This window comes from Triticum urartu, chromosome 7A (assembly GCF_056163025.1).
Source record: "Triticum urartu cultivar PI428250 chromosome 7A, HENAU_Tu73, whole genome shotgun sequence".
In the NCBI taxonomy this organism is placed as follows: domain Eukaryota; kingdom Viridiplantae; phylum Streptophyta; class Magnoliopsida; order Poales; family Poaceae; genus Triticum; species Triticum urartu.
The window spans coordinates 135,729,774-135,754,752 of NC_141879.1; the positions used below are offsets into that span (position 1 = coordinate 135,729,774).

Below are 24,979 nucleotides of genomic sequence, written 5' to 3' on the forward strand. Positions count from 1 at the left end.
GAAGGGCGTGACGGGCGGCGAACAGCGGCGGCGAACGGCTGCTGGAGGAACAGCGGGGCGTCGAACGACGCACGGGAGGAACCGCCCGTGTTGTGCCGTTCGTTGGGAGGAGGGGGCAGTAGGTCGTGCCTCGTGCGTTGTTGCCAGAGTTTTTTTTTTTTGAACGACGGGGCAGGGTTAGCGATCGATGGGTTAGTGGCTTGATGTGTGGTTTATATCGTTAAATACCAGAGGGTTAAACATTGGAGGATTAAGGGTCCTTAAATCTCGCTAATGGATGAATCTGATTGTTTGGTTCTCTGTCTTCTCTTTCTTTTGTGGGGTAGTAGATGGTTTGGTGAAGTACTCCGACGTGGTCCCAATTTGCGGCATCCCGTTGCGGTTTTCTCCATAAAGCAGAAATTCCTGCCCCATTTTTTACTGAAGAAAAAAGCAAGTCAGCCGGCCGTCGGTCTCACCCTCTCAACGCTTCTGGAGGCTTCCGGCGGCGGGTGGAGGGGCGACCCCACCCGTCCACGAGGCCACCACAAGCTTCTCTTCTTCTCGTACGTTCTACTACCCACGCAACCTGTTGAGAGAGAGAGAGAGAGTTTTTTACAGACACACAGCCCCACCTCGTCCGCCCGCTCGTGAACATTCAATCGTACGCCACCTTCGGCCCTCCGGCCCCGCTTCCTTCCCCTCCGGCCAGCTGCCGACGACCGTCCCGGCGACAAGCTTGACCGCTGCTGCAACAGCGACCGACGTCCGTACGTAGCCCTCTGTTGCCGGCGCCATGGGCTCCGGTGCCGCTGACGCCGACCTCTACGCCGTCCTGGGGCTCAAGAAGGAGTGCTCCGACGCCGACCTCAGGCTCGCCTACCGGAGGCTCGCCATGGTGAGTTGTTCGTGTACCCATGGCTGTTCGCGTGTCTCCAGTAATTCGTGTTGATTCGGAACCCATGCGTGAATCTGTCTGTAATCAGATCGTTCTCTTCGATCTTGTTGTGGCAGACATGGCATCCGGACCGGTGCTCGGCGTCCGGCAGCTCCGCGCGCGTGGAGGAGGCCAAGGAGCGGTTCCAGGAGATCCAGAGCGCATACTCCGGTCATTAATTCTTCCATTCCATCACCATTAATTAGTTAGCGAGCGCGCACAAGTTATTTTCATGGCGACGAAGCACATCTTTCTGCTGCTGCCGCCTGCTAGCCTGCGTAAAAGGTAAAACTCATATGCCACGTACGGGGCGTCCTCTGTTTTCCATGTTGTGCGCACAGTGCTCTCCGACTCCGGCAAGCGCCTCCTCTACGACGTCGGCGTCTACGACAGCGACGGCGACGGCCGCAGCGAGCAAGACGTACGTACCCGACCATGTATCACGTTTCTTTGGATCGAGCCAACCAATTTAGATATTTACCGGAATTCTCCCGTGGACGCAGGTGTCGGGGATGGGCGACTTCTTCGGGGAGATGGCGGAGATGATGAGCCAGGCCACGCCAACCGTAAGTTAGATCAACTCCTTACCGCATTCTGACATTGTTTTTCCTTCACATCAGCGGCTTGAGTGGATGTTACTGATGAGGCGGTGACTTTGCAGGATAGCTTCGAGGAGCTGCAGCAGCTGTTCGTGGACATGTTCCAGGCCGACCTCGTCGCCGGTGGGTTCGCGTGCGGTGCGCCACCTATGGGCCGCCGGGTCCAGGCCCCGGCCCCGGCCCCGAGTCCATCCTGTACCTCTGGACCTACGTTTGCGCAAGCACGGCCGTCGAGTAACAATGGCGTCAACAAGCGGTGTTCCCCGGCGATGGGCTCCGGGATGCCGGCCTCATGGACGACGCAGGAGGACGCGAGCATCGGCGGCAGGAATAAGAAACAGAGGCTGTCGACGGGCCACGGCGTGTCGTCCTAGGAGGAAGCGAGGGATGCGCGGCGCGCGTGGCAGCGTAGATGCGCGCTCGCTCTGTGGATCTGACCGACCGACGGTCAGCAAGTTTTGGAGGATGTGATGCCCAAGCTTTTCAATTAGTTTATTCTTTTGCTTACTTTCTAGAAAAGCTTTTGATCTATTTCATCGTTTGTTATGTCGGTTAAAGAAACATTAGATATAGTAAAAATTACATCCATTGTAGCAGTGTGCTGGCGCCATTAGAAATGGTAAAAACAACTTATACACTGAACAGAACACTGTCAAAGTTTGCTGAATTGGCACCATAAGAGTTATGGAATGAAAATAAACCCAATTTGTCGCATATGAAAATTTGGGTTCTCAAACTTATGTAAAACGTTTACAACCAAATTATGTTTACAATCAAATTAGCACAATGCTCGTGCATTACAACGGAAGAAACATATTCATAGTCTTACAACGGGAGGGACAATTGTCCTATCAGGCTAGTTAGAGTGGGAGTAACTTAGCAAGTAACATAATGCACTTTGAAATTTTTTTGCTTATGTGGCTTATAGTTAATGAGAAGTGGTAACATAATATGTTACTGTAACATAGCGCTTTTCAAGACAAGATGAGTTTACAAGTTAATTAATAAAGTCTTCTATGACATTACTACTATGTTACTTTGCACTATGAATATAGTAATTTAAACTAGTGTCATATGTATGACACTAGTATAAGTTACTCTCCACTATGACCAGCCTCAGTACAACGGACATCCGCACAACCCCCTCCTATCAGTAGGGACAAAATCTCTTGAATCACAATATAGTGCCACATCATCATATAGTATTTAATGAAATTTTCCATATTTATGAAAAACAACTATACCGGAGGGAAAAAAAATCAATTGTCTTGGAATTTTTAAGTATCCTTCTCAATTAAAATAAAGTTCTAGGCTCCCTAGATCCACGGAGCCAAATTGCCTCACTTAGTGTTTGATCTGATATTACACATTTGAGGGTGTTTATCAGACAAAACATTTTTTTCTTTATTCATGCAAAATAACTATTACTCCCTCCGGTCCTTTTTATTCTGCATATTAGAATTCTCTAAAGTCAAACTTCACAAAGTTTGACCGTATTTATATGAAAAAATATCAACATCTGCCATGCTAAAGTTATATAATATGAAACTTTAAGTCATGACACATCTAGTAGTATTGATTTTAGATTGTGAATGTTGGCAATTTTTTTTACAAAGTTGGTCAAACTTTACGAAGCTTGACTTCAGTCAAACCTTATATGCGAACTAAAAAGGACCGGAGGGAGTATCAGATTACGTATGTATCACATATCCTTATCCCTGGTTAACGAAAAACATACTGGACATGACACCATCAAATCTCTTAGTCTGATAATATTTTCATGAGAGAAACAAAATATGTCACTTCTCACATGTATTTCAATGAGTTCCTCACTGGAAACAAAATACTACAATACTCGCAATTGGGTCTCTTTCATAAGAGTAGAGTGCAAACAAAGCATTATTATTTCAAACAATGAAAACCAGTCACTTCTCACATGTATTTCAATGAGTTCCTCACTGGAAACAAAATACTACAATACTCACAATTGGGCCAACTCTTAGAGAACAAAGCACGAGCTCTTTCATAAGAGTAGAGTGCAAACAAAGCATTATTATTTCAAACAATGAAAACCAGTTACCTCCATCAATTAAAAAACAGAAGATCTCACAAGAAGATTTTACGCTAAATAACAGATAGAAAAAAGTAAGTAAAGCCTGGTTTCGAAGTCAAAGTAGTGCTTCGCAAGTCCAGCATGGGACTCGGCAAGATATGTTTAGTTATGCATGGCTCCATAGTCATTATACATTGCAATATCGGTGAATGAAATAAATGGCGGCTGGAAAAACAAAGGCCAAATGCATGCTCCGGAAGCAAAAGATATACTTCAGGACAAGCGCAAATCACAAGAAATCTGCTTCTTGCTAGTAGTAGGTGGAGGTAATGTTGCCGAGGATGAGCAGCACGTAGCCGGTGGCAGGGGGCTGCCGCAGCAGGAAATGGAGGAGGCATGAGGGGCTTTGTTGGGGCACGGACACCGCCGGAGGCAAAGTTGCGATGCATAGGTTGTCGTCGGAGGAAACATGGAAGGGGGCGGAAGGGGCGGCGAGGATGAGGGGGTGTGGTGTTGATGATGGGTGGTCGGACTACTGCAACAGAGGAGAAGCAGGAGACGTGTCCGTCGACTAACGGCATCGGTGTCGTACTTGTCGTGGTCGGGCGGAGGAAGGAAGGGAGCAGGGGAGACAGCGAGGATGGGAGAGTCATGGTAGTGGTGGGCGACAGGGTGGAGAGGAGCATGGGTCGGACGACGCCGACAAAAGCCACTTCGGTAGATCGGTTCTGACACTGTCGACTATTGGTTGTTTGTACGGAGCTTTTTTCTGAGATGTAGCTAGTCGGGACAGACATGGGATTATCTAAAAATATCTACCTCGGTGCGGGTGCCTTTCTGCAAAATCTCTAGAAATTGCTTCATGTCCGTTAGATGCAGATCCGAAGGTTGTAAATCAAGAATGGTAGACACATCATTACCCAACTCAGATTTTTATAGGAGTATCGAGATGTGGCTAGTCGAGAGAGATATGGGGTTATCTAAAATATCTACCTTAGTGCGGGTGCCTTTCTGCAAAATCGTCATAAATTGCCATTTGTCCGTTAGATGCAGATCCAATGATTGTAAATCAAGAATGACAGACACACCATCACTATCAACTCAGATTTTTATAGGAGTAGAGATAGAGATACTTGATCCCAAAGCAGACAAGTGTTACTTTGTAGGTTATCTCAAATCGACAATTCGGTATTCCTTCTACCAAAAGTCAGATTACAAAGTGTTTGTCGCAGAAAAATGAAAACTCTTGATTTTTTTGCATGGACTACCGGACTGGAGCTTTTTGTGATTGGCCGCATGTAAATTTATAAACATGCACCTGTTCTTGTTTATGACCGGGCGCTATAAACACCGCATTTTAGTTTGCTTCATGTTGCTATGCATTTGAAATGAAATAGACAGGGCAGGACGCTTAGGGGAGGCGGGTTGATGGTTGGCTTTCGTATCAATGTCTGCAGACAAATAGTGTGTTCGTTGTAAGACGCCGTTGAAGATGCCCTAAGCTCATTTTATTATTTGAGAGAAAGGGATAAATATGTTTTAAATGATTTACGGGCGGCTTAAACTAAGTGATGTCTTATTTTTGTTTAGTGATTTCATCTAGCTCATGATTTAGCAGGGCATCCTGGTTTATACTCTCTTCCAAAATAAGTATCTTAATTTCAATATAACTTAAGACCCTTACTTTGAGACGGAGGTAGTACTATTTAGAAAATTTTAAACACTGCTTTATCACATCATATATATCTAAATAACTGATCATTACTATCTCAATTATCTTTAAATGCAACCATGCCAACTCATCATGCTAAAATGCATGCTTCACTAAATTTAACTTTTTCAACATGCAACTATGTCAACTCACCATGTCACCATGCATGAAAAAATTCCCACCTTAACATGCACCATCCATGCTACTCATATCCAATCAAAATTTCAAACCATATAATAATAAAATATATGTACTTCAGTTTCAATTCTCATATTGCCAATCCAAAATACTAAAGTTTCATACTGCCGGTTCTTATAGAAATAACCGCATCCAATTCCGACGGCGGCCTGAGGGATGCCATCTATAGTTTAAATTGTTTACCGGCCCTAGAAAGTGGAACCCCCATGTGTTGTTGGGCCGACATGTCACAGTGCATTCGACATTCGTTTCGTTGACGAAGTCCAAAAGATCCGGACCATTCCAGGCTTCGAGGAATCTTTTTTTAAGAGTTCGCTAATGATATACCATATTTTTATAGAAGGGAGTAAAAAAATTACAAGACGCTACACAACGATGCGAACATCGAGCTACACACACCACACCTAGCCAAACTACGCTAGCCTACTCTCTCATGAACTGGTATAAGTCTCTAGCAGACCCCTTATAGTCGTGCAAACTCTAAAAATCCGGCGACTATACTGGTTTGGCCCCCTTTTTTGGGCTAGACCAGATCCCGTATGGTCGCCCGGCCCGTAATGATTATACGATGACCCGCAAACTCCTCCTCCCCCCTCCCCCCGCGGTATATCTATGGGTTTGCGGCGAGTATACGATGCTGAACCTACCCCCGCCGACGCGATTCCCCAATCCCCTCTCCGATTTCTCGCCGTTGGTGAGCTAAATCCGCCGCTCCCGCCCACCGATCTGCTACGATGTGGAGCTCTGGCCGGCGCAGAGGCGGCGAAGACCCGGAGCGTAAGTGTTGCGTCATCGCCGACGCGGCGCGCAAGCGCTCTGCCAAACGGTACGCCGGCTATAGGCTCCCGGTGCCGGCGTCCCTCCTTCCTCACGAGACGAAGGAGTAGGACCGGCGCCATGCGCGGCGCTTCAAGGCGGGCAGCTCATCAGGCGCGCCACTGCTTCTGGTGAAGAGGGAACCCGGCGAGCTTCCTCCACTCCACACCGTCAAGAGGGAGCCGGGGGAGGATCGCCCGAGTGGCCGCGACTCATCGGCCCGGAGGACTACCTCGGCATGCCCGACGCGGACGCCTTCAAAGCAGCGCTCGCCGAGCGCACTGCACGCGAGCAGGAGGAGGAGAACGTGCGTCGCCGGCGGGACGAGGAACTCAGTGAACTTCTCTTCGAGCAGGCGCTCACCGCCGCGCGCGAGTTCGACGCTAAGCAGGCTGGATGGCGCCGCGAAACCGAGGAGCAAGAGAAGATGTACATTGATCTTGTCTCCTCCGACAATGATGGCAGCGTCGCCACCGCAACCGGAGAGCTCCAATTTTGGCTAGTTGAAGGTAGGGCGGCATCGCGATGTAAAATAACTTTCAGTTTGTAGGCGATGATCAAACTATGAATGTAGTATGTGTTCTTTGTTTCGCCTGGGAATGCTTTCTTTTAAAATTTAGGATCTCAATTGAGGGCTTTGTTCGGCCGTAGTCGATTCCGTCCCTCAAACCTCTAAGTGCTTGGTTCTTTTTTTTTCTTGAATGCGCACGAGCGTGCGCACTATATATTAAAGAAGGGAAAGGGGGAAGAACCCCTCCACATTTGGTGTTACATGATATTACGTTACATGAAACCCAAACCCCATCACAAAGAATACCTGAACTTCTACTCTCTCATACCCTCCCACCTAGCCACAACTCTAAAGAGAGCCTCCACGTCTCCCTTGATAAGACCCGCCTCCTTCTAGTTCCGGCCCTCCTTGACAATGGTTTGCAACAAGGCTCGCAAGGACGGTGTGGCACCATCGAAGACGATGGCATTTTGGTGCTTCCAAAGCTCCCAAAGGACGACGAGGAGGATCGTCCTCAATTTCTTCATGCTCTGGCTCGTGCCATTCTTCGTCGCACACCACTCCACCAATGTTGTCTCACTAGTCGGAATCCAATCTGGCTTTTCCAGGGCCGTGCAGACAATAGTCCAGACTTCCCTAGCCATGACGCAGTTTAGCAGAATATGCCCAATGGACTCCTCATGCTGGGCGCAGAAAGGGCAGGTGTCGTGGTGATCCAGGCCATGACGGGAAAGTCGATCTGCCGTCCAGCATCTACCTTGGACCGCAAGCCAGGTGAAGAAACAACATCGTAACGGAGCCCTGGACGACCACGTGAAAACAGCAGTCGATGAAAATTCACGTCCCCAAAAGTTAGCTTGATAGGCAGATCTGCTGGAGTATGTACCATCCGGTTCCCAGGCCCAGCTAATCTCATCGGTGGCCTCCGGAGTCGGAGTCACCCGACCGACTTGTGTCCATAGATGCAGGTATTCCTGCAGAGCCTTCGCAGAGAGTTCAGGACCGGCGTCCCTAGCCCAGCCAGCATCAGTCAGTGCATGATCCACTGTTCTAGAGCGCCTCGCAGATCGGCTCACAAACTCGTATATGTGAGGCGCGATCTCTTGCAGCCGAAATCCATCGAGCCACCGATCCTCCCAGAAGAGGGTTTGTCGCCTGTTCCCAACAGTTGCACACATGGCTGCCGCGCAGAGCGCCCTTGCCTTCTCCGGGACCTGGATGTCAAATTCTGCCAAAGGCCTGGATGTGTCCGTTCGCTGCAACCAAGGTCGTTGTGCGTGTATAGTGGTGCTGAGCTAGCTCAAATTTGGGATCCCCAGGCCTCCAGCCCACTTTGGCGTGCATAGCTTGTCCCACACAATCAAGCATTGCCCCCCATTCGCTCTGTCCTTGGCGCACCATAGGAAGCCTCTACAATTTTTTGTCATTGCCGAGATCACTTTCTGAGGGATGTCGAGGGCCATCATTGCGTGGATCGGGATGTCACAGAGAACAGCTTTGACAAGCAGAAGTCGACCACTTTTCGGCATGCTGGCCGCCCGCCATCTCGGGAGCCTCTTCGCCAGACAATCCACGATGCTCATAAGATTTGCAGCCTTCTGTTTTCTGATCGCGAGGGGAAGACCAAGATACTTACACGGGTACGAACCGATCGGGCACCACAGCATTGCGCTCACCTGCAGCATGGTTTGTTCGTCGCATCGGATTGGCAGCGCCTCGCTCATAGAGAGATTGATTCGTAGCCCAGATGCACGGCCGAAGAGGTCCAGGATGAAGGAGGTGGCCTGAAGATCGAGGTCATAGGGCTTGATGAATAGCATGCCATCATCCGCGAACTTAGAGATGCGCTGCCTGAGGCCTGCCCGCGCGAGCGACGCCGTGATGCCCCTAGACGAGCCGAGCTCGACCATTTGGTGCAAAGGCTCCATGACTAGAATGAACAACATCGGGGACAGAGGGCCACCTTGGCGTAAACCACAACAATTGAAGATGGGCCGGCTCGGCAATCCATTCACCAAAATCCTCGTGGAAGAGCTTTCCCAAAAGGCCACAAACCCAATCGATACATCTAGTGCCAACACCCATTGCACAAAGGATTTCAACGAGGAAGGCCCAATTTACCGTGTCGAAGGCCTTTGTGATATCTAGCTTGAGCATGACAGTGGCATCTCGCAGTGCATGGAGACGTCGGGCCGTGCATTGTACCAACATGTAGTTGCCATGTATCGAGCGCCCTTTGATGAAGGCGCTCTAGTGATGCCCCACCAGGTTCGGCAACTCCACGGCCACCCTTATCGCCAAAACCTTGTCAAAAATCTTTATTGCGCCATGCATGGGGCTGATCGGCCGGAAGTCTTTAAGCTGCACTACGCCATCAATCTTGGGGAGCAAAGAAACTATAGCTTTGTTGATCGAAGGCAAACCCCGCACATCTCCGTGGTGGAAAAGCTCGAACGCCCGCGTGATATGCTCTCTGATGATATGCCAACAAACAACATAGAACCGCCCTGTGAAGCCGTCCGGGCCCTGCGCTTTGTCCAAAGGCATAGCCTTGACCACCTTTCTTACTTCCTCCTCCGAGAACGGAGCTTCAAGGTGCGAGAGGTCTCTCCTTGGCAGCTGCAATCGCTCCAGATTGATCGAGCACTCGCCGTCTTGTGGGGTACCCAAGAGCCCCTCAAAATATCCATCCCCATGGCCGAGAGCTCGTCCTGCCCCGTGGCGATTCTTGACCCATGCGCCAAGGAAGTGATCGTGCTCCTCCTCTACCGGTGTCGCGCATGACTATGAAAGAACCCAGTGTTTGCATATCCCTCACGGAGGAAGAGCATGCGAGATCTCAGGTGCGCAATGGTTCTCTCCAACGAGCAAAGGCCGAGCAGCTTCTTCTTTAGCAGTTTTCGCAGTGCATGCTCCGACTGTGTAAGAGGTTGACTATCCATTTCCTTGCCCAACCTAAGGATCACCTCCATTGCAATGGCAATTTGCATCTTTATATTGCCAATTCTCCTAACACTCCACTTCTTAAGGGCTTCTGCAGTCGCCCGGAGCTTGGCGTCCAAAACCACATATGGGTTACCTGCCGCAGGAATGGAGCCCCACGCCACGCTGACCACCTCCATAAACCCCTCAACCCTAGTCCAGAAGGCTTCAAACATGAAACGCCTTCCCATGACCAGGTCTGCATTGAGATCCAACAACATCAGGCAGTGGTCAGAAACTGCCGAGCCCAAGGCCATGAGGTGGCTAGATGGGTGCAAATCTTCCCATGAGTTTGTGCAAAATGCATGGTCTATCTTTTCCAGAGTTTCCTCCGCTCGCTCGTTTGACCAGGTATATTGCCGACCGTTTAGATACATTTCCTTCAGCTCCAAGATGTTGAGCTTAGATCGAAACCGAGTGACCATCCTCCTGTTAATCCTGTTGTTGCTTTTGTCCTGGGGGTTAACTAGCAAATTGAAGTCGCCCGCTATCAGCCAAGGTCCTGCTTGCAGCCAGGGCCGGGCCGGCAAAACCCGGGGCCCTATGCAAAACTAAAAAGTGGGGCCCTAGCTCACTAGAAAAAATGAACTAATGAGCAGTCATAATGTATATGATATAATGTCTTACATAACAATTGGATACATAAAAGGTCATACCTATTCAACTTCTGATGTATAATATTTATTTGAACAACGTCATTCTTTTAGTATTCTTTGAAGTGAAGTCTTCCATGATATCCTCGTAATCAATCTTCTCCCTATGATGACTCAAATTTGTATTACTGAAACACAAGATATACAGAAGATGAATAAAATAAAATTAAAGTGATACATCAGCAGTCAACACATAACAATTGGAGATCATGTGTCAATGTTTGGCAATTAGATGAACCGACTAACTAACCTAGTCTCGTGTCCTGTCCGGATAAACTGCTATATTGTGATCTTTCATCAATGAGGCAAGTACCAATCTCTAACAAAGTAACGATCTCTGCCAAAAGTTAATTAGGATTTAGGAATTAGGAGTAGTACTCTAGGAGCCAAAGTTAATCAGGAGGACAAGCTAGCGGCAGATGGCAGGAGTACTTAAACACCTAAACCAGGGCCTGCACCATGCATGTATTGATGAATTGTTTAACTCATGCCTGTATGGCTGTATCAAATCAAGACGGGAACCCTTCAGGCCTCCACGATCGATCCTACACATGCGCACACATGACTAGCGCGGCAAGAGGAGCATGTTTTGTGGATGTACCTATTTTGGCGATGGGGAAACCACGAGAGGAACATGTTCATCAGAGTTCAGACGAAGTCAATCGGAAATCAGAAGGCTCGTTGCCTCGCCTGTCGTCGTCATGTCGCCCGCCGCTTCCTCTGGATGCGATGCGACCGATTTTGATCTGGTCTGATTCGCCGTTTCGTTTGCCAATTTCTTCTGTATGCGATCGATCCCGTTTTGTTTTTGATCAAGCAGAGGCCTCACACGGAGTTGCGCGAAAGCGCCAGGTGCTAGCGGCCCAGCACCCAGGAGAAAATATACATTAGGCCTAAATAAAATTTTTGGGGCCCCTAAAATTTATGAGCCCTGTGCGAGCCGCACACTGTGCACAACTATGGGCCCGGCCCTGCCCGCAGCTCCCAGACGTCCACTATCTCTTGCATGAACTCAAGCTACTCATTGTCCGGCTGCGGCCCGTAGACCCCAGTGAACCACCACTCCCCACCATCCACACCACCAAGTGGTTTGACGAGGGCCGTGAGGGTGTTATTCGTGTAGTGGGGGTGGGAGAGGGACACCGTCGGTGCGTCCCAAGCAATGAGGATTCCTCCTCTCGTACCACTCACCCGTAAGTAATAAAAGTTGAGGGAGTCCTGGATTAGGGGGTGTTCGGATAGCCGGACTATACCTTCAGCCGGACTCCTGGACTATGAAGATACAAGATTAAAGACTCCGTCCCGTGTCCGGAAGGGACTTTCCTTGACGTGGAAGGCAAGCTTGGCGATACGGATATGTAGATCTCCTACCATTGTAACCGACTTTGTGTAACCCTAACCCTCTCCGTGTCTATATAAACCGGAGGGTTTTAGTCCGTAGGACAACATACACAACAACAATCATACCATAGGCTAGCTTTTAGGGTCTAGCCTCTCCGATCTCGTGGTAGATCTACTCTTGTACTACCCATATCATCAATATTAATCAAGTATGACGTAGGGTTTTACCTCCATCGAGAGGGCCCGAACCTGGGTAAAACTTCGTGTCCCTTGCCTCCTGTTATCATCCGGCCTAGACGCATAGTTCGAGACCCCCTACCCGAGATCCGCCGGTTTTGACACCGACATTGGTGCTTTCATTGAGAGTTCCTCTGTGTCGTCGCCGTCAGGCTTGATGGCTCCTACGATCATCGATAGTGATGCGGTCCACGGTGAAACTTGTCTCCCCGGACAGATCTCTGTCTTCGGCGGCTTTGCACTGTGGGCCAATTCACTTGGCCATCTGGAGCAGATCGAAAGCTATGCCCTGGCCGTCAGGTCAGATTTGGAAGTTTAAACTACACGGCTGACATCCGCGGGGACTTGATTTTCGACGGATTCGAGCCACTGCCGAGCGCGCCGCACTGCCACGACAAGCATGATCTAGCTCTGCCGCCTAATAGTGCCCTGAAGACCGCACCCGCATCGGCTTCGACCCTTAATTCGGAGCCAACTGCGCCGATCGAGGATGGGTGGATGGACGCCGCCTCGGGGGCTGCGATCCTAACGGCGATCGAGCCGAACACCAGCCCCGCACTCCGCGAGACTCGTGATTCCAAGGAGCCGGAGTCCTCTCCGGACTCCGAACCATTCGCGCCTCTGCCGATAGAATCCGATTGGGCGCCGATCATGGAGTTTACTACCGCGGAGGCACTCGCCCTTTGGCGATATTATGAAATCACTAAAGTCTCTCTCTTTATCAGGAGAGCCCTGGCCATACTACGGTCAGCGAGATTGGGATACGGACGATGAAGAAATTCAAAGCCCACCCACCACCCACTTTGTAGCCACTGTCGACGATTTAACCGACATGCTGACTTCGACTCCGAAGACATCGACGGTATGGACGCCGATGAAGGAGACGATGAAGAACCAGCGCCTATTGGGCCCTGGAACGCCACCTCGTCATATGACGTATACATGGTGGACGCACCAAAAGATGACGACAAGGAGCGGAAGGACGCACCGAAGGCTTGTTCCCTCGAAAAGCAGTCAAAGCAGCGACGCAAGCGCCGCCCCAAATCCCGCCTCGACAGAAATAGCGATCACACAGACCCAGCACCGGAGCAGGGCGAACCGCTGCCGGACAACGGCAATCCGGATAATCAAACCGAACAAACAAATCCTATCAAGGATAATGGTTCGGACAACATAACGCCGGACAGGCACCCGGAGCAGCAGACTGCCCGTAAAAGGCTTGTTGCCACCGTGAGGAGTCTGAAAAAGCAAAAGCAAAGGCTCAAGGCTGCGCAAGACACACTCCACATCAGATGGAGTAAAATACTCAACACAGCAGCGATGTACGGCGACAGTCGCCCCTCCAAGAGCTACCCAAAGCGGAAGCTGGTACCTGAATTCGATGAGGAGGCTTCAGACCCCCCACAACCAAATATCAAAGCAGCCACCTGGTCGGATAGACGACCCCTCTATCAACACAGAGCGGCATATAACGCCACTCACAATACAACACGCGACCCATGCGAGGGCTCACACCCAAAGGACGGCGCAACAAGATCCATCTATGGACCACGCAAGTGTGCCCCAGCATACAATGCAACACAACAAACATCCGAACAACGCGGTACACCCAGCTACAGGGGTGTCTCACACCCCCTATGTTTCACCGATGAGGTGCTGGACCATGAATTTCCATAGGGATTCAAGCCCGTAAACATAGAGGCATACGACGGAACAACAGACCCTGGGGTCTGGATTGAGGACTATATCCTTCATATCCATATGGCTCGAGGAGATGATCTCCACGCCATCAAGTACTTACACCTCAAGCTCAAAGGGCCAGCTCGTCACTGGCTCAAAGGCCTCCCCGAAAGCTCCATTGGAAGTTGGGAAGATCTCGAAGATGCCTTTCAGGCAAATTTTCAAGGGACTTATGTCCGACCTCCGGATGCGGACGATTTGAGTCATATAACTCAACAGCCCGGAGAGTCAGCCCGAAAGCTTTGGAACATGTTTCTTACTAAAAAGAACCAGATTGTCGACTGTCCGGACGCCGAAGCCTTGGCAGCTTTCAAGCATAGCGTCCGCGACGAATGCCTCGCCAGACACCTCGGCCAAAATAAGCCTAGAACGATGGCCGCATTAACAAACCTCATGACCCGCTTTTGCGCGGGTGAGGACAGTTGGCTAGCCAGATGCAGCACCAGCAACCCCAGTACATCTAAAGTTAGAGATGGAAACGGGAAATCACGGCGCAACGGCAATAACAAACGCCGAAATAAAGAAGATAGCACAAAGGGCACGACAGTAAATGCCGGGTTCAAAAGCTCTCGGCCAGGTCAAAAGCCGCCCCCTAAAGGCAGCAGGGATGAACTGTCCAGCCTCAACAAAATTCTGGACCAAGTATGTCAGATCCATTGTACCCCTGGTAAACCTGCTAATCATACCCACAGAGAATGTTGGGTCTTCAAGTAGTCCGGCAAGCTCAACGCCGTACACAAGGGGGAGGATACACCAAGTGAAGACGAGGACGAGCCTCCCAAGCAAGACACGGGGGGACAAAAGAAATTTCCACCAGAAGTCAAAACAGTAAACGTGTTACACGTGATCAAGGGAAAAAACAACACGGCACTCCCAGGAAAATATACCCAAGTGCCTGTCACTGCGAAGTCCTGCCACTGGTCGTCTCAACCGATCACTTTCGACCATGGCGATTACTCAGCAAGTATCCAACACACATGATGGGCTGCCCTATTATTAGACCCAGTAATTGGCGGATATCACTTCACACGAGTCTTGATGGACGGCGGCAGCAGTCTAAACCTAATATATCAGGATACAATCCATGGGATGGGGTTAGACCCAACACAAATTCTCCATAGCAATACTACCTTTAAAGGAGTAATGCCAGGCCCAGGGGCTCGTTGTACGGGCTCCCTCCTACTACATGTTATATTCGACTCCCCCGATAACTTCCGTTGTGAGCATTTAACCTTCCACATCGCTCCGTTTCAAAGTGGCTATCAAGCACTGCTCGGACGCGAAGCTTTCGCTCGCTTTAATGCAATACCACACTACGCCTCCCTCACACTCAAGATGCCCGGTCCACGTGGCATCATTTCAGTGCACGGAAATATCAAGCGATCTCTGCGCGCCGAAGAGAGTGAGGCTGCCTTGGCAGCCGCACACTAAAGGCGCCCGGACCAGTGAAAGCATCCAATAGGTCGTCAAGACCTCAGACACAACTAATCGAGTCCGGCGCCGCTACTTATATCGAATAAATGGTCACACCCCTATTTGTCAAGATAAGGGGCTCAATGCGCGCAGACAAGTGGCAATTTCTCCTCATCTTGAATTATACATGGTTTCCTTAAAAAACTATCTTTTTGCATGCCAACTTTTTCACCTAAATTCCTCTCTTTTACAGACGATCATCGTGCTACACCCGTCCAGGATATGGCACAACGGAGACACAGGCGCAGACGTGCAGCAGGGACCCGCTCCAAGGATTCTTTTTAGATTAATACCCTGCGTAAACCTTTTTTACTGTCTCTTGTTGATACATATCCACCATTGAGAAGGATGCTGACGTCTTGGCATGTGGCCACGCCAGAACAATGCACGTACCTGGACACAAGGGGCTTCTTACAAAGGCCATTATTTAGGCCCGGTTTATACCACTAAGACCGAATACCTTAGGGAGTGTTCGGTGTCGCGAGTTTGGCCTTATATGCATCAGCTCCGAATCATTGTCTTTGGTCAAATGTTGGGTTTGCCCGGGTCCTGTGTTTTGGTGCCTTACGATCCGCTTTACCGGCTAAGGTAGCACCAGGAGAACTACTGCGATTGTGCCCTGGTTCATCCGGACGAGCACCTCAGTAGAGAAAGCCGAAAACTGACTGTCATGATATAGCGTGAGACTGGTCAACTACTCGATGACCTGTTGGAATGTTAGAATTCCTCCGCCTTAACGAAGGGCCGTTTTCCAGCCAGGCATGTACGCACCCCGGGATCGGGAAAGTGCGGAGCCACCAGGGGCTATTTAGTAGCCCCACTGTCAAACTCCTATGGCTAAGTGAAAGTGCTAAAGCATTATAGTCCGGTTGCCTCGCTCGCTCCGCTATCACCTCCTTAATAGGACCAAGACATTGGGTTAAGTGTGAACGCGTGTTTTTGCGAGCACCTCCGCATTATATGCGTGAGGGTTGAAGCCGACGGCTGCAATCTTTCAGGTTATACACATGTATACATAAACGGCCGCCCAGGAGGCATCATATTACTTTCAGGCAAAAGTATAAAAATAGCCTTATAAAAATTTATAAAAGCATTTCTCTTACAATGAGATTACATATGACTCAAACATAATATTTTTTGAGCACTGGGTCTCTATCAAACGAGGACCCTCAAGAACTTCTTCAAAGTAGTGCTCAGCAGCCCTTCGACCTATGGTCGAATCCCGCGCTGCAACAGTGGTAGCATCAATCTCCGCCCAGTATGCTTTAACACGGGCAAAGGCCATCTGAGCGCCCTCTATGCACGCCGACCTCTTCATCGCATTAATGCGCGGCACGACGTCAAGGAACTGTTACACCAAGCTGAAATAGCTGTTTGGTTTTGACCTTTCCGGCCATAGCTGATCCACAACAGACCTCATGGAGAGTCCAGACAACCTATTTAGTTCGGCCCATTCGACTAATTGGCCAGTCAATGAAAGCGGACGCTCGGGAGAATGGAATTGTCTCCAAAACAGCTGGTCTACTTCACGGTCCGTCTGACCCTGGAAATACTTGGCCGCATCGGCAGCGCTCGCCGCCAAATCCATATATACATCCTCCGAACTCCACAGCCGATCCAGAGGGGCATACCGTGGATCTCCGAACTTCCTCCGCAACATAAAGGATTTCCCAGCTACAATATCCCCGGCTTCCCGCAGCTCCTCCTTCTTTGCCCTCATAGCAGAGCGGAGGTCCTTTCTCGTCGCAGCAGCCTTCTCAAGGTCCGATGCCTTCGCTTGGTTTTCCTTTTCAAGAACCCGACAACGGTCGGCGGCGGCTTTTAATTCTATGGCCATCTTGGCCATCTTGTCTCGGCTCTCGCCATGCGCGGCCTTCTTGGCTTGCAACTCTTCGGCCGCCTTCAAAGCAGTCGCATTACCCAACCTCGCTTGTTCCTTGGCTCGGGCAAGTTCTGCCCGCAAGGCTTCAACAGTGGCAGCTCCGTCTACAGTCACAACATATTAAAGATACTGGTATCATGCTGCTCTTCCTATGTGGCGTTTACCAGATAATGACACTTACCCTGTGCCTCGTCAAGCCTTTTGTTAACAAGCTCGATGTCGGCGTCTGCTGCATCCAACTGCCATTCTAAATGGGCAAACTCGCTAGTCCGGCTGGCCACCGGAGCTTCCATCACCTGCACACAGAGGCGGTATGGTTATTACCTGGGAATATGATCCTCTGTTCGTCGCCGTTTCCGACGACAACCAGAGTCTCAGGGGCTACTATCTACACAGGGTACACCTAGCATGTGCAAGACTATCATACATTCTTTTACGTACCTCAAAGCCTGTCAGTAGACTCATAAAAGCTTCATGCAATCCAATTTCGGCGGACGATATTCTCTCCATCACCGTATTCATCAGCACACGGTGTTCATCTGAGATGGCCGCTCGCCCCACCAACTCCCTCAGAACAACCGATCGCACACTAGACGGTGCCGGACTCTTTTGTCCGCTCTCTTCGGGAACCGGACACTGGGAGCTTCGGGGGTCAATGGGATTATCTTCTGGCCTCACCGGACTCGGAGAGGCCCTCCGCGATGACACTTCAGGGTCGCCCGCTTCCGGAGCGTAGGAGTCCGGAGGAGGCGTTTCGCTTTTCATCATCTCTGGAAGAAGATCCCCCGAAGACGAGCTCATTAGAGAGGGGCTAAGGCCCGAACTGCAAAGATATATGCGATGGTTATTTTCTCAGAATAAAAAGATGGCATATCTGTACTATTAAAGTATTTCGGGTCACTTACGACTCGCGGGAGAATTGATCCCCCCGTGGACTTTGTGCGGCAACAGCGCCCCCAAGGTAGGACCCTCTGTGGGAGACTTCTTCTCCCGTTTGGAAGCTTCGACTTCCGAATCCTCGGGCGCAGTCATTTTCCTCTTCTGGTCGTCTTCCTTCATGGAGAAGCTCGCTCCCTCGGTTAGAATGGGCAGCGTTGGGGGCCCGCGTCCGCCCGTATTATCCTCCACAGTATCTTCCTCCAAGGGCTCCGGGCAAGGTGCGGTCTGGAGCATCTTTTCTAATACCGGATTTTCCAAACCCTCAGGGAGGGGGGCCGAACACCGAATCAACTTCGCCTTTGTTAGCCAGTCCTGTTCAAAAAGTGAACCCTCAGAAATAACTTCATAACAAAGGAGAGATAGTATGTTCGACCGGAAGATGCCTTACCTGTTCGGCGGCGCGGTTACTACTCAGGCCCACGTCCTCGGTGATTTCCGGACACTCCACCTGAGGTCCGAAGAATGACTTGTACATCTCCTCGTGCGTCAGGCCAAGAAAATTTTGAATGACACGCGGCCCCTCGGGATTGAACTCCCACAGGCGAAGAGGCCGGCGTTTGCAAGGCTGGACTTGACGAACCAACATAACCTGTATTACCGCAACCAAACTGAAATCTCCATTGAAGAGATCTCGAATGCGGCTTTGCAGTATAGGCACGTCCTTGGCTGGACCCCAGCTCAGACCTCTGCTGATCCATGACATCAGTTGTGGTGGAGGGCCCGAGCGGAAAACAGGGGCGGCCGCCCACTTGGCACTCCTAGGAGCCGTGATGTAGAACCACTCCTGTTGCCACAATTCAGACACCTCTGGGATGGAACCTTTGGGCCACGGAGCTCCCATCATCTTGCGTATTGAGGCACCTCCACACGCTGCATGTTGCCCCTCGATCATTTTCGGCTTTACTTCAAAGGTCTTGAGCCATAGGCCAAAGTGAGGGGTAACCCGGAGGAAGGCCTCGCACACGACAATAAATGTCGTGATATGAAGAAAGGAGTCCGGAGCTAGATCATGGAAGTCTAGCCCGTAATAAAACATCAAACCCCTGACGAAAGGATCCAGAGCAAGGCCTAGACCTCGGAGGAAGTGGGAGACGAACACGACGTTCTCGTTGGGTTCGGGGGTGGGGACGGCCTGCCCTCGGGGAGGCAGCCGATGCAAAATCTCGGCGGTCAGATATCTGGCCTCCCTCAACTTTTTGATGTCTTATTCCGTGACGGAGGAAGGCACCCATCGGCCTTGAAGGCTAGATCCGGACATGACTGAAGGTTCGGAGCACCTGACCTGAACTTTGGGCGTTTGAGCTTGAGGTGGGGGAAGGATTCGATTGAGCACGGGAGGGAAAAATAAAAGCCTTGTCCCTTTATAAAGAGGGTGAATATCAAGTGTCCTCTCCGTGTCCGTTTGGACTTGCCTATAATCTAGGAGTCCTAGAAGCAGTTGGGTTACCCACGCCCGTATTGATGAGAATCCCGGAATAAGGGGACACGATCTCTGCTTTAACAAGACGTGCCAAGGAAACCGCCTCGCATTACGCGCTGAGGTGGGATAATGAAACGACTCGGATAAAGGCTTGGCCGTGGTGTGTTACACTACGGAGTACGTCGGCAGATTAGATTTGTGTAAATATTATTCTCTCTATGGCAATATGTGGAAACTTATTTTGCAGAGCCGGACACTATCTTTGTGTTCAAAATCTTCTATAAAGTACTTGGAGGAGGAACCCGCCTTGCAATGCCGAAGACAATCTGCGCGCCGGACTCGTCGTCATTGAAGTCTGGTTCAGGGGCTACTGAGGGAGTCCTGGATTAGGGGGTGTTCGGATAGCCGGACTATACCTTCAGCCGGACTCCTGGACTATGAAGATACAAGATTGAAGACTCCGTCCCGTGTCCGGAAGGGACTTTTCTTGGCGTGGAAGGCAAGCTTGGCGATACGGATATGTAGATCTCCTACCATTGTAACCGACTTTGTGTAACCCTAACCCTCTCCGGTGTCTATATAAACCGGAGGGTTTTAGTCCGTAGGACAACATACACAACAACAATCATACCATAGGCTAGCTTCTAGGGTTTAGCCTCTCCGATCTCGTGGTAGATCTACTCTTGTACTACCCATATTATCAATATTAATCAAGCAGGATGTAGGGTTTTACCTCCATCGAGAGGGCCCGAACCTAGGTAAAACTTCGTGTCCCTTGCCTCTTGTTACCATCCGGCCTAGACGCACAGTTCGGGACCCCCTACCCGAGATCTGCCGGTTTTGACATCGACAAAAGTGCTCAAATCTATTCCTAAGACAGTGCTTAACAACATCCACCGTTACAGTTTCCAACTTAGTTTCCTGCAAGCAAACCACACACGGATTTGGCGCCGCGACCACCTGGGCAATGGCCGACCTACGGGCAGGGCTATTGAGGCCCCGAACATTCCACATCAAAGTTTTCAGAGGAGCAAGCGTCATGATTGCAGCCTACCAGTGCGTCCCCAGCGAGGTAGTTAATGCCCGCTCACCACCACGTCTCCGTCCTCAAACAAAGGTAGCACCGAGGGCTCCCATCCAAACAACGCCAAGATGGCCTTGATGTGTGTGTCCGTCAAGGGCTGGTCGAACAGCTCGACGTACGCCTGCAGCGCCTTGTCAGAGATGACGTCTCCCTCATTCGCAACATGGAGTGCTGATCCATAAAGTTCTCGGTTCTTATGCGCAATATAAGGACCGCTGATATACGGGGTCTGTTAGAGATGCTTTAATTTACCAACTCTGGTTGCATCCTCAATGGTGGAGTGCCTTTCCCTTATAGATAAACAAACTTTGCATACTCCAACCTAGTCACCGTTCCTCATCTGGGTTGTGTCAATGAGTGGCATCTTTCTACTTTGGTACGCGTAACCCTGCCCCATTTTTTTACTGAAGAAAAAAGCAAGTCAGCCGGCCGTCGGTCTCACCCTCTCAACGCTTCTGGAGGCTTCCGGCGGCGGGTGGAGACCCACCACCACCACTCCACGAGCTTCTTTTCTGGTAAGTTCTGCCCGCGCGCAACTTGCTCGCACGCCACAGCCCACAGTACAGAAAGAGAATTACAGGCACGACACCGGCCCACCTCGTCCGCTCGTGAACGTTCGTTCCTACGCCACCCTGCGCTCCTGCTCTCCGCTTCGCCTCCGGCCACCTGCCGACAAGTTGACAACATCCCGGCGACAAGCTCGACAGCGACCATACGTAAAAGGAGGTGGTACCTGCGCCATGGCCGACGCCGACCTCTACGCCGTCCTGGGGCTCAAGAGGGAGTGCTCTGACGCCGACCTCCGGCTCGCCTACCGGAGGCTCGCCATGGTGAGTCGTTCGTGGACCTTCGCGTGTCTCCACTCTCCAGTAATTCGAGTTGATTCCGTACCCGTACGTGAATCTGTCTGTAATCAGAACGTTCTCTTCGATCTTGTTGTGGCAGACATGGCATCCGGACCGGTGCTCGGCGTCCGGCAGCTCGGCGCTCGTCCAGGGGTGCCAACAAGCGGTGTTCATCGGCGATGGGCTCCGGAACGCCGCCAAGGGCCAGTCGTCCGGGGTCCGGCCCCGGCCGTTCAGGGTCAAGCTCCAAGGGAAGTGATCTGAGGCGACGGGAGGAGGCGCCATGGAAGACGACGACGCAGGAAGACACGAGCATCGGCGGCAGGAAGAAGAAACAGAGGCCGTCGACGGGCCACGGCGAGTCGTCCTAGGAGCAAAGATGGAGATATCGGCGCGCCCGGGCCAGCGTTGATGCGCGCCGCGCCGTGAGCAAAACATATTCTGTGACGCCGTGACGGGGATAATGCATTGCAGGCTTGCAGCTAGTGCTCTGTGCGGATCAGAGTGACGGTCAACAAGTTTTGGAGGCAGGCTTTTCAATTAGTTTCTTCGTTTATTCTCTTGATGGATTCTCTTGGCGTAGCACTGGTATTTAAGTTCTAATGTTTTTTTCGAGGAAAGGCCATCAAGGCTAGCTTTATTGGTATTAGATAATCGTCACATCGTCAACAAGCTTACTGATCAAGAAGTCAGGAGACTCGTTTGACCAACTAAGAGAAACTTCATTACAATAACTATGGCTAGCTAACAATATTTAAGTTCTAATGTTAGTGCCACTTTTGTTTGTCATGGCCACCATGAATTTTGCACATTTCTGTCTGTGCGTGTGTGTGGGGTGTTGGGGGCCCGCGCCGGTTGGCCGGTCGCATCCCAAGCATCAGATGAGTCTTTCCCAGCCGTTGGATCTGATCACCTCTTCGTCCCCGCCCTCCCAACCCCGCATCCTTTTCTTCTTTCCTTGGATCACACTGACTATCGCAAGGGAGAGAGGGGAGAAGCATACATTGATGTTGTGTCAATGCATTAAATCTTTTTTGGAGTCTTTTAAACAACTTTAAATGTGCATTGAGATCCGGGGGAGACACAACGACCGCATTCGTCAGTGTAGCAAAATCTGTAGCAAAATCTGATGACGATTATAAAAAAAATCATCCTTGCCATCAACATCAGTTCCAGCATCGGTGGTACTAGCTACAGCATTTCTCATGGATGCATCACCGGGCTTGACGATCCGCGGTGGCCAGATCAAGCATCGATGGTATTGCTTGCAGTTATTTTTCGATGGACGCGTCGTCAGGGGTTGCCGATGACAGCATCCAAGGCAGTCGGTTTCAACAACCTTGGTGGCCGGTTCCAGCATCGTTGTTACTAGCTACAACTTTTTCGATGGACATATCGTCGGGGGTTGCCGCTACCTTGCAGTTCTAGCACCCGCGGTGGGCGTTGGAACCATATTTCTTTTCGATGGACGCAACACCGGGCGTCACTGGTGCTAGCATCTGAGGCAGCCGACACCTATGGTGACCTGCATCTGAGGCAACCGATACCTATGGTGACCGGTTCCAGCATCGGTGGTGCTGGTTGCAATTTTTCTCGATGGACGCATCGCCGGTGGTTGCCGGTGCCAGCATCTGCGGCGTTCGGTTCCACCATCGGTGGTGCTGGTTATTTTCTTTTCGTCGGACGCAATCCAGAGTTGTCGGTGCCAGTACCCGCGGTGGCCGGTTCCAGCTTTTTTCGACGAACGCAACGCCCGGTGTCACCAGGGCCAGAATCTGCGACATCCGGTTCCAAAATTGATGGTGCTAGTTGCAACTTTTTCTATGTACGCAACACCGAGCATTGCCGATACGAGCATCCGGGACAGCCGGTTCCAACATTGATGGTGCTAGTTGCAACTTTTTTTATGTATGCAACACCGAGCATTGCTGGTACGAGCATCTGGGACAGCCAGTTCCAACACCGATGGTGGTCGGTTCCAGCATTGGTGTTGCTGGTTGCAGCATCTCGCGGTGGCCGGTTTTCTATACCCCTATATAGTGTGTGAATAACTTTGAAAGTTGGTCGTTTGATGAAGCCAATCCGACGGTACTGAAAGTGCAACTATCCCTGAGTGGTTTTGGTAATTCCTAACAACATATAGCTGATTAAGCTAATGCTATTTTAAAATAGATATTTCAGGAAAGCTCAATGATTGGCATGTCATGGATTAGAAAGTGGACTCCTCAAAAGATTGGCTCAAGCTCAAAGCACAAGATTCTACATTTTACTTTTAGTGATGCAAGATCACATTGAGTCCATATGTAAAGGCAATACTATTAAAAGAGGGTGAGGTGTTGCTTAATGAGTTACTTGCTCAAAATGCTTAGTGATATGCTTCAAAAACCCTCAACTACTATCTCATATCCACATATGTCCCAAACCAAAAGTCAAACTCGGACCCACCGAAATTTTCTATCCGGCGCCACCGAGTTCACTTGACATAGCCACTGCCACAAACCCTAGTCACTTCGGTCTCACCGATAGGGATCTCGGTCTCACCGAGATGGGATTGCAACCTCTCTGTTTCCCTTCGTAACATTTTGGTCCAACCGAGATGAGCGATCGGTCCCACCAAGATTGAAATGCAAACTCTCTGTTTCCCCTTCGTAACGTTTTGGCCTAACCGAAATGAGTGAATCGGTCCCACTGAGTTTGCCTGACCAACTCTCTGTTTGTCTATTACCAAAATCGGTCTCACCAAGTTTGTGTAACCGGTCTCACCGAGATTACGTTATGTCCTAACCCTAATGAAATCGGTCCCACCGAGTTGATCATGTCGGTCCCACCGAAATGCCTAACGGTCACATTCTGAACCAAATCAGTTCGATCGAGTTTTATAATTCGGTCCCACTGAGTTTGGTGATTTGTGTGTAACAGTTAGATTTTGTGTGGAGGCTGTATATACCCCTCCACCCACTCTTCATTCATGGAGAGAGCCATCAGAACATGCCTACACTTCCAACATACATTTTCTGAGAGAGAACCACATACACTTGTGTTGTGGTCAAGATATTCCATTCCAACGACATAAATCTTGATCTCTAGCATTCCCTAAGTTGCTTTCCACTCAAATCATCTTTCTACCAAATCCAATCCTATGAGAGAGAGTTGAGTGTTGGGGAGACTATCATTTGAAGCACAAGAGCAAGGAGTTCATCATCAACACACTATCTATTACCTTTTGGAGAGTGGTGTCTCCTAGATTGGTTATGTGTCACTTGGGAGCCTCCGTCAAGATTGTGGAGTTGAACCAATGAGTTTGTACGGGCAAGGAGATCGCCTACTTAGTGAAGATCTACCCTAGTGAGGCAAGTCCTTCGTGGGAGATGGCCATGGTGGGCTAGACAACGTTGCTTCTCCGTGGACCCTTCATGGGTGGAGCCCTCCATGGACTCGTGCAACCGTTACCCTTCGTGGGTTGAAGTCTCCATCAACGTGGATGTACGATAGCACCATCTATCGGAACCACGCCAAAAATCTTAGTGTCTACATTGCGTTTGCTCCCTCCAAATTCCTCCCTTTACCTTCATATGTAAT

At 50.2% G+C, this 24,979-nt stretch overlaps 3 protein-coding genes across 3 annotated transcripts; 2 read left to right on the forward strand and 1 right to left on the reverse strand.

The window, feature by feature from the left end:
* The first annotated feature begins 552 nt into the window (after positions 1-552).
* Positions 553-2,111, forward strand: LOC125520440 (uncharacterized). The gene is made up of 5 exons (XM_048685366.2): positions 553-877; positions 994-1,087; positions 1,258-1,337; positions 1,420-1,482; positions 1,578-2,111. The coding sequence occupies exons 1-5, from the start codon at positions 776-778 to the stop codon at positions 1,887-1,889; spliced, it is 651 nt and encodes a 216-aa protein (XP_048541323.2). The 5' UTR covers positions 553-775; the 3' UTR covers positions 1,890-2,111.
* Positions 2,112-9,054: 6,943 nt separating this feature from the next.
* Positions 9,055-10,043, reverse strand: LOC147958558 (uncharacterized). The gene is made up of 2 exons (XM_087532191.1): positions 9,623-10,043; positions 9,055-9,569 (listed from the first exon to the last, which is right to left on the reverse strand). The coding sequence occupies exons 1-2, from the start codon at positions 10,041-10,043 to the stop codon at positions 9,055-9,057; spliced, it is 936 nt and encodes a 311-aa protein (XP_087388317.1).
* An 11,049-nt stretch (positions 10,044-21,092) lies between these two features.
* LOC125521820 (uncharacterized) lies at positions 21,093-22,165 on the forward strand. Its single transcript, XM_048686884.2, has 2 exons — positions 21,093-21,385; positions 21,501-22,165. The coding sequence occupies exons 1-2, from the start codon at positions 21,296-21,298 to the stop codon at positions 21,657-21,659; spliced, it is 249 nt and encodes an 82-aa protein (XP_048542841.2). The 5' UTR covers positions 21,093-21,295; the 3' UTR covers positions 21,660-22,165.
* The last annotated feature ends 2,814 nt before the right edge of the window (positions 22,166-24,979 follow it).

What these genes read in the sequence shown, in the direction of transcription:
- LOC125520440 (XM_048685366.2), top strand. Translation starts at nt 776, where the DNA reads ATGGGCTCCGGTGCCGCTGACGCCGACCTCTACGCCGTCCTGGGGCTC. An exon ending in GATCCAGAGCGCATACTCCG is followed by an intron (nt 1,088 to 1,257) that starts GTCATTAATTCT and finishes TTGTGCGCACAG; the next exon opens with TGCTCTCCGACTCCGGCAAG. An exon ending in TGAGCCAGGCCACGCCAACC is followed by an intron (nt 1,483 to 1,577) that starts GTAAGTTAGATC and finishes GTGACTTTGCAG; the next exon opens with GATAGCTTCGAGGAGCTGCA.
- LOC147958558 (XM_087532191.1), bottom strand. Translation starts at nt 10,043, where the DNA reads ATGGCCTTGGGCTCGGCAGTTTCTGACCACTGCCTGATGTTGTTGGAT. An exon ending in ATCTCGCATGCTCTTCCTCC is followed by an intron (nt 9,570 to 9,622) that starts GTGAGGGATATG and finishes CGACACCGGTAG; the next exon opens with AGGAGGAGCACGATCACTTC.
- LOC125521820 (XM_048686884.2), top strand. Translation starts at nt 21,296, where the DNA reads ATGGCCGACGCCGACCTCTACGCCGTCCTGGGGCTCAAGAGGGAGTGC. An exon ending in CCTACCGGAGGCTCGCCATG is followed by an intron (nt 21,386 to 21,500) that starts GTGAGTCGTTCG and finishes TTGTTGTGGCAG; the next exon opens with ACATGGCATCCGGACCGGTG.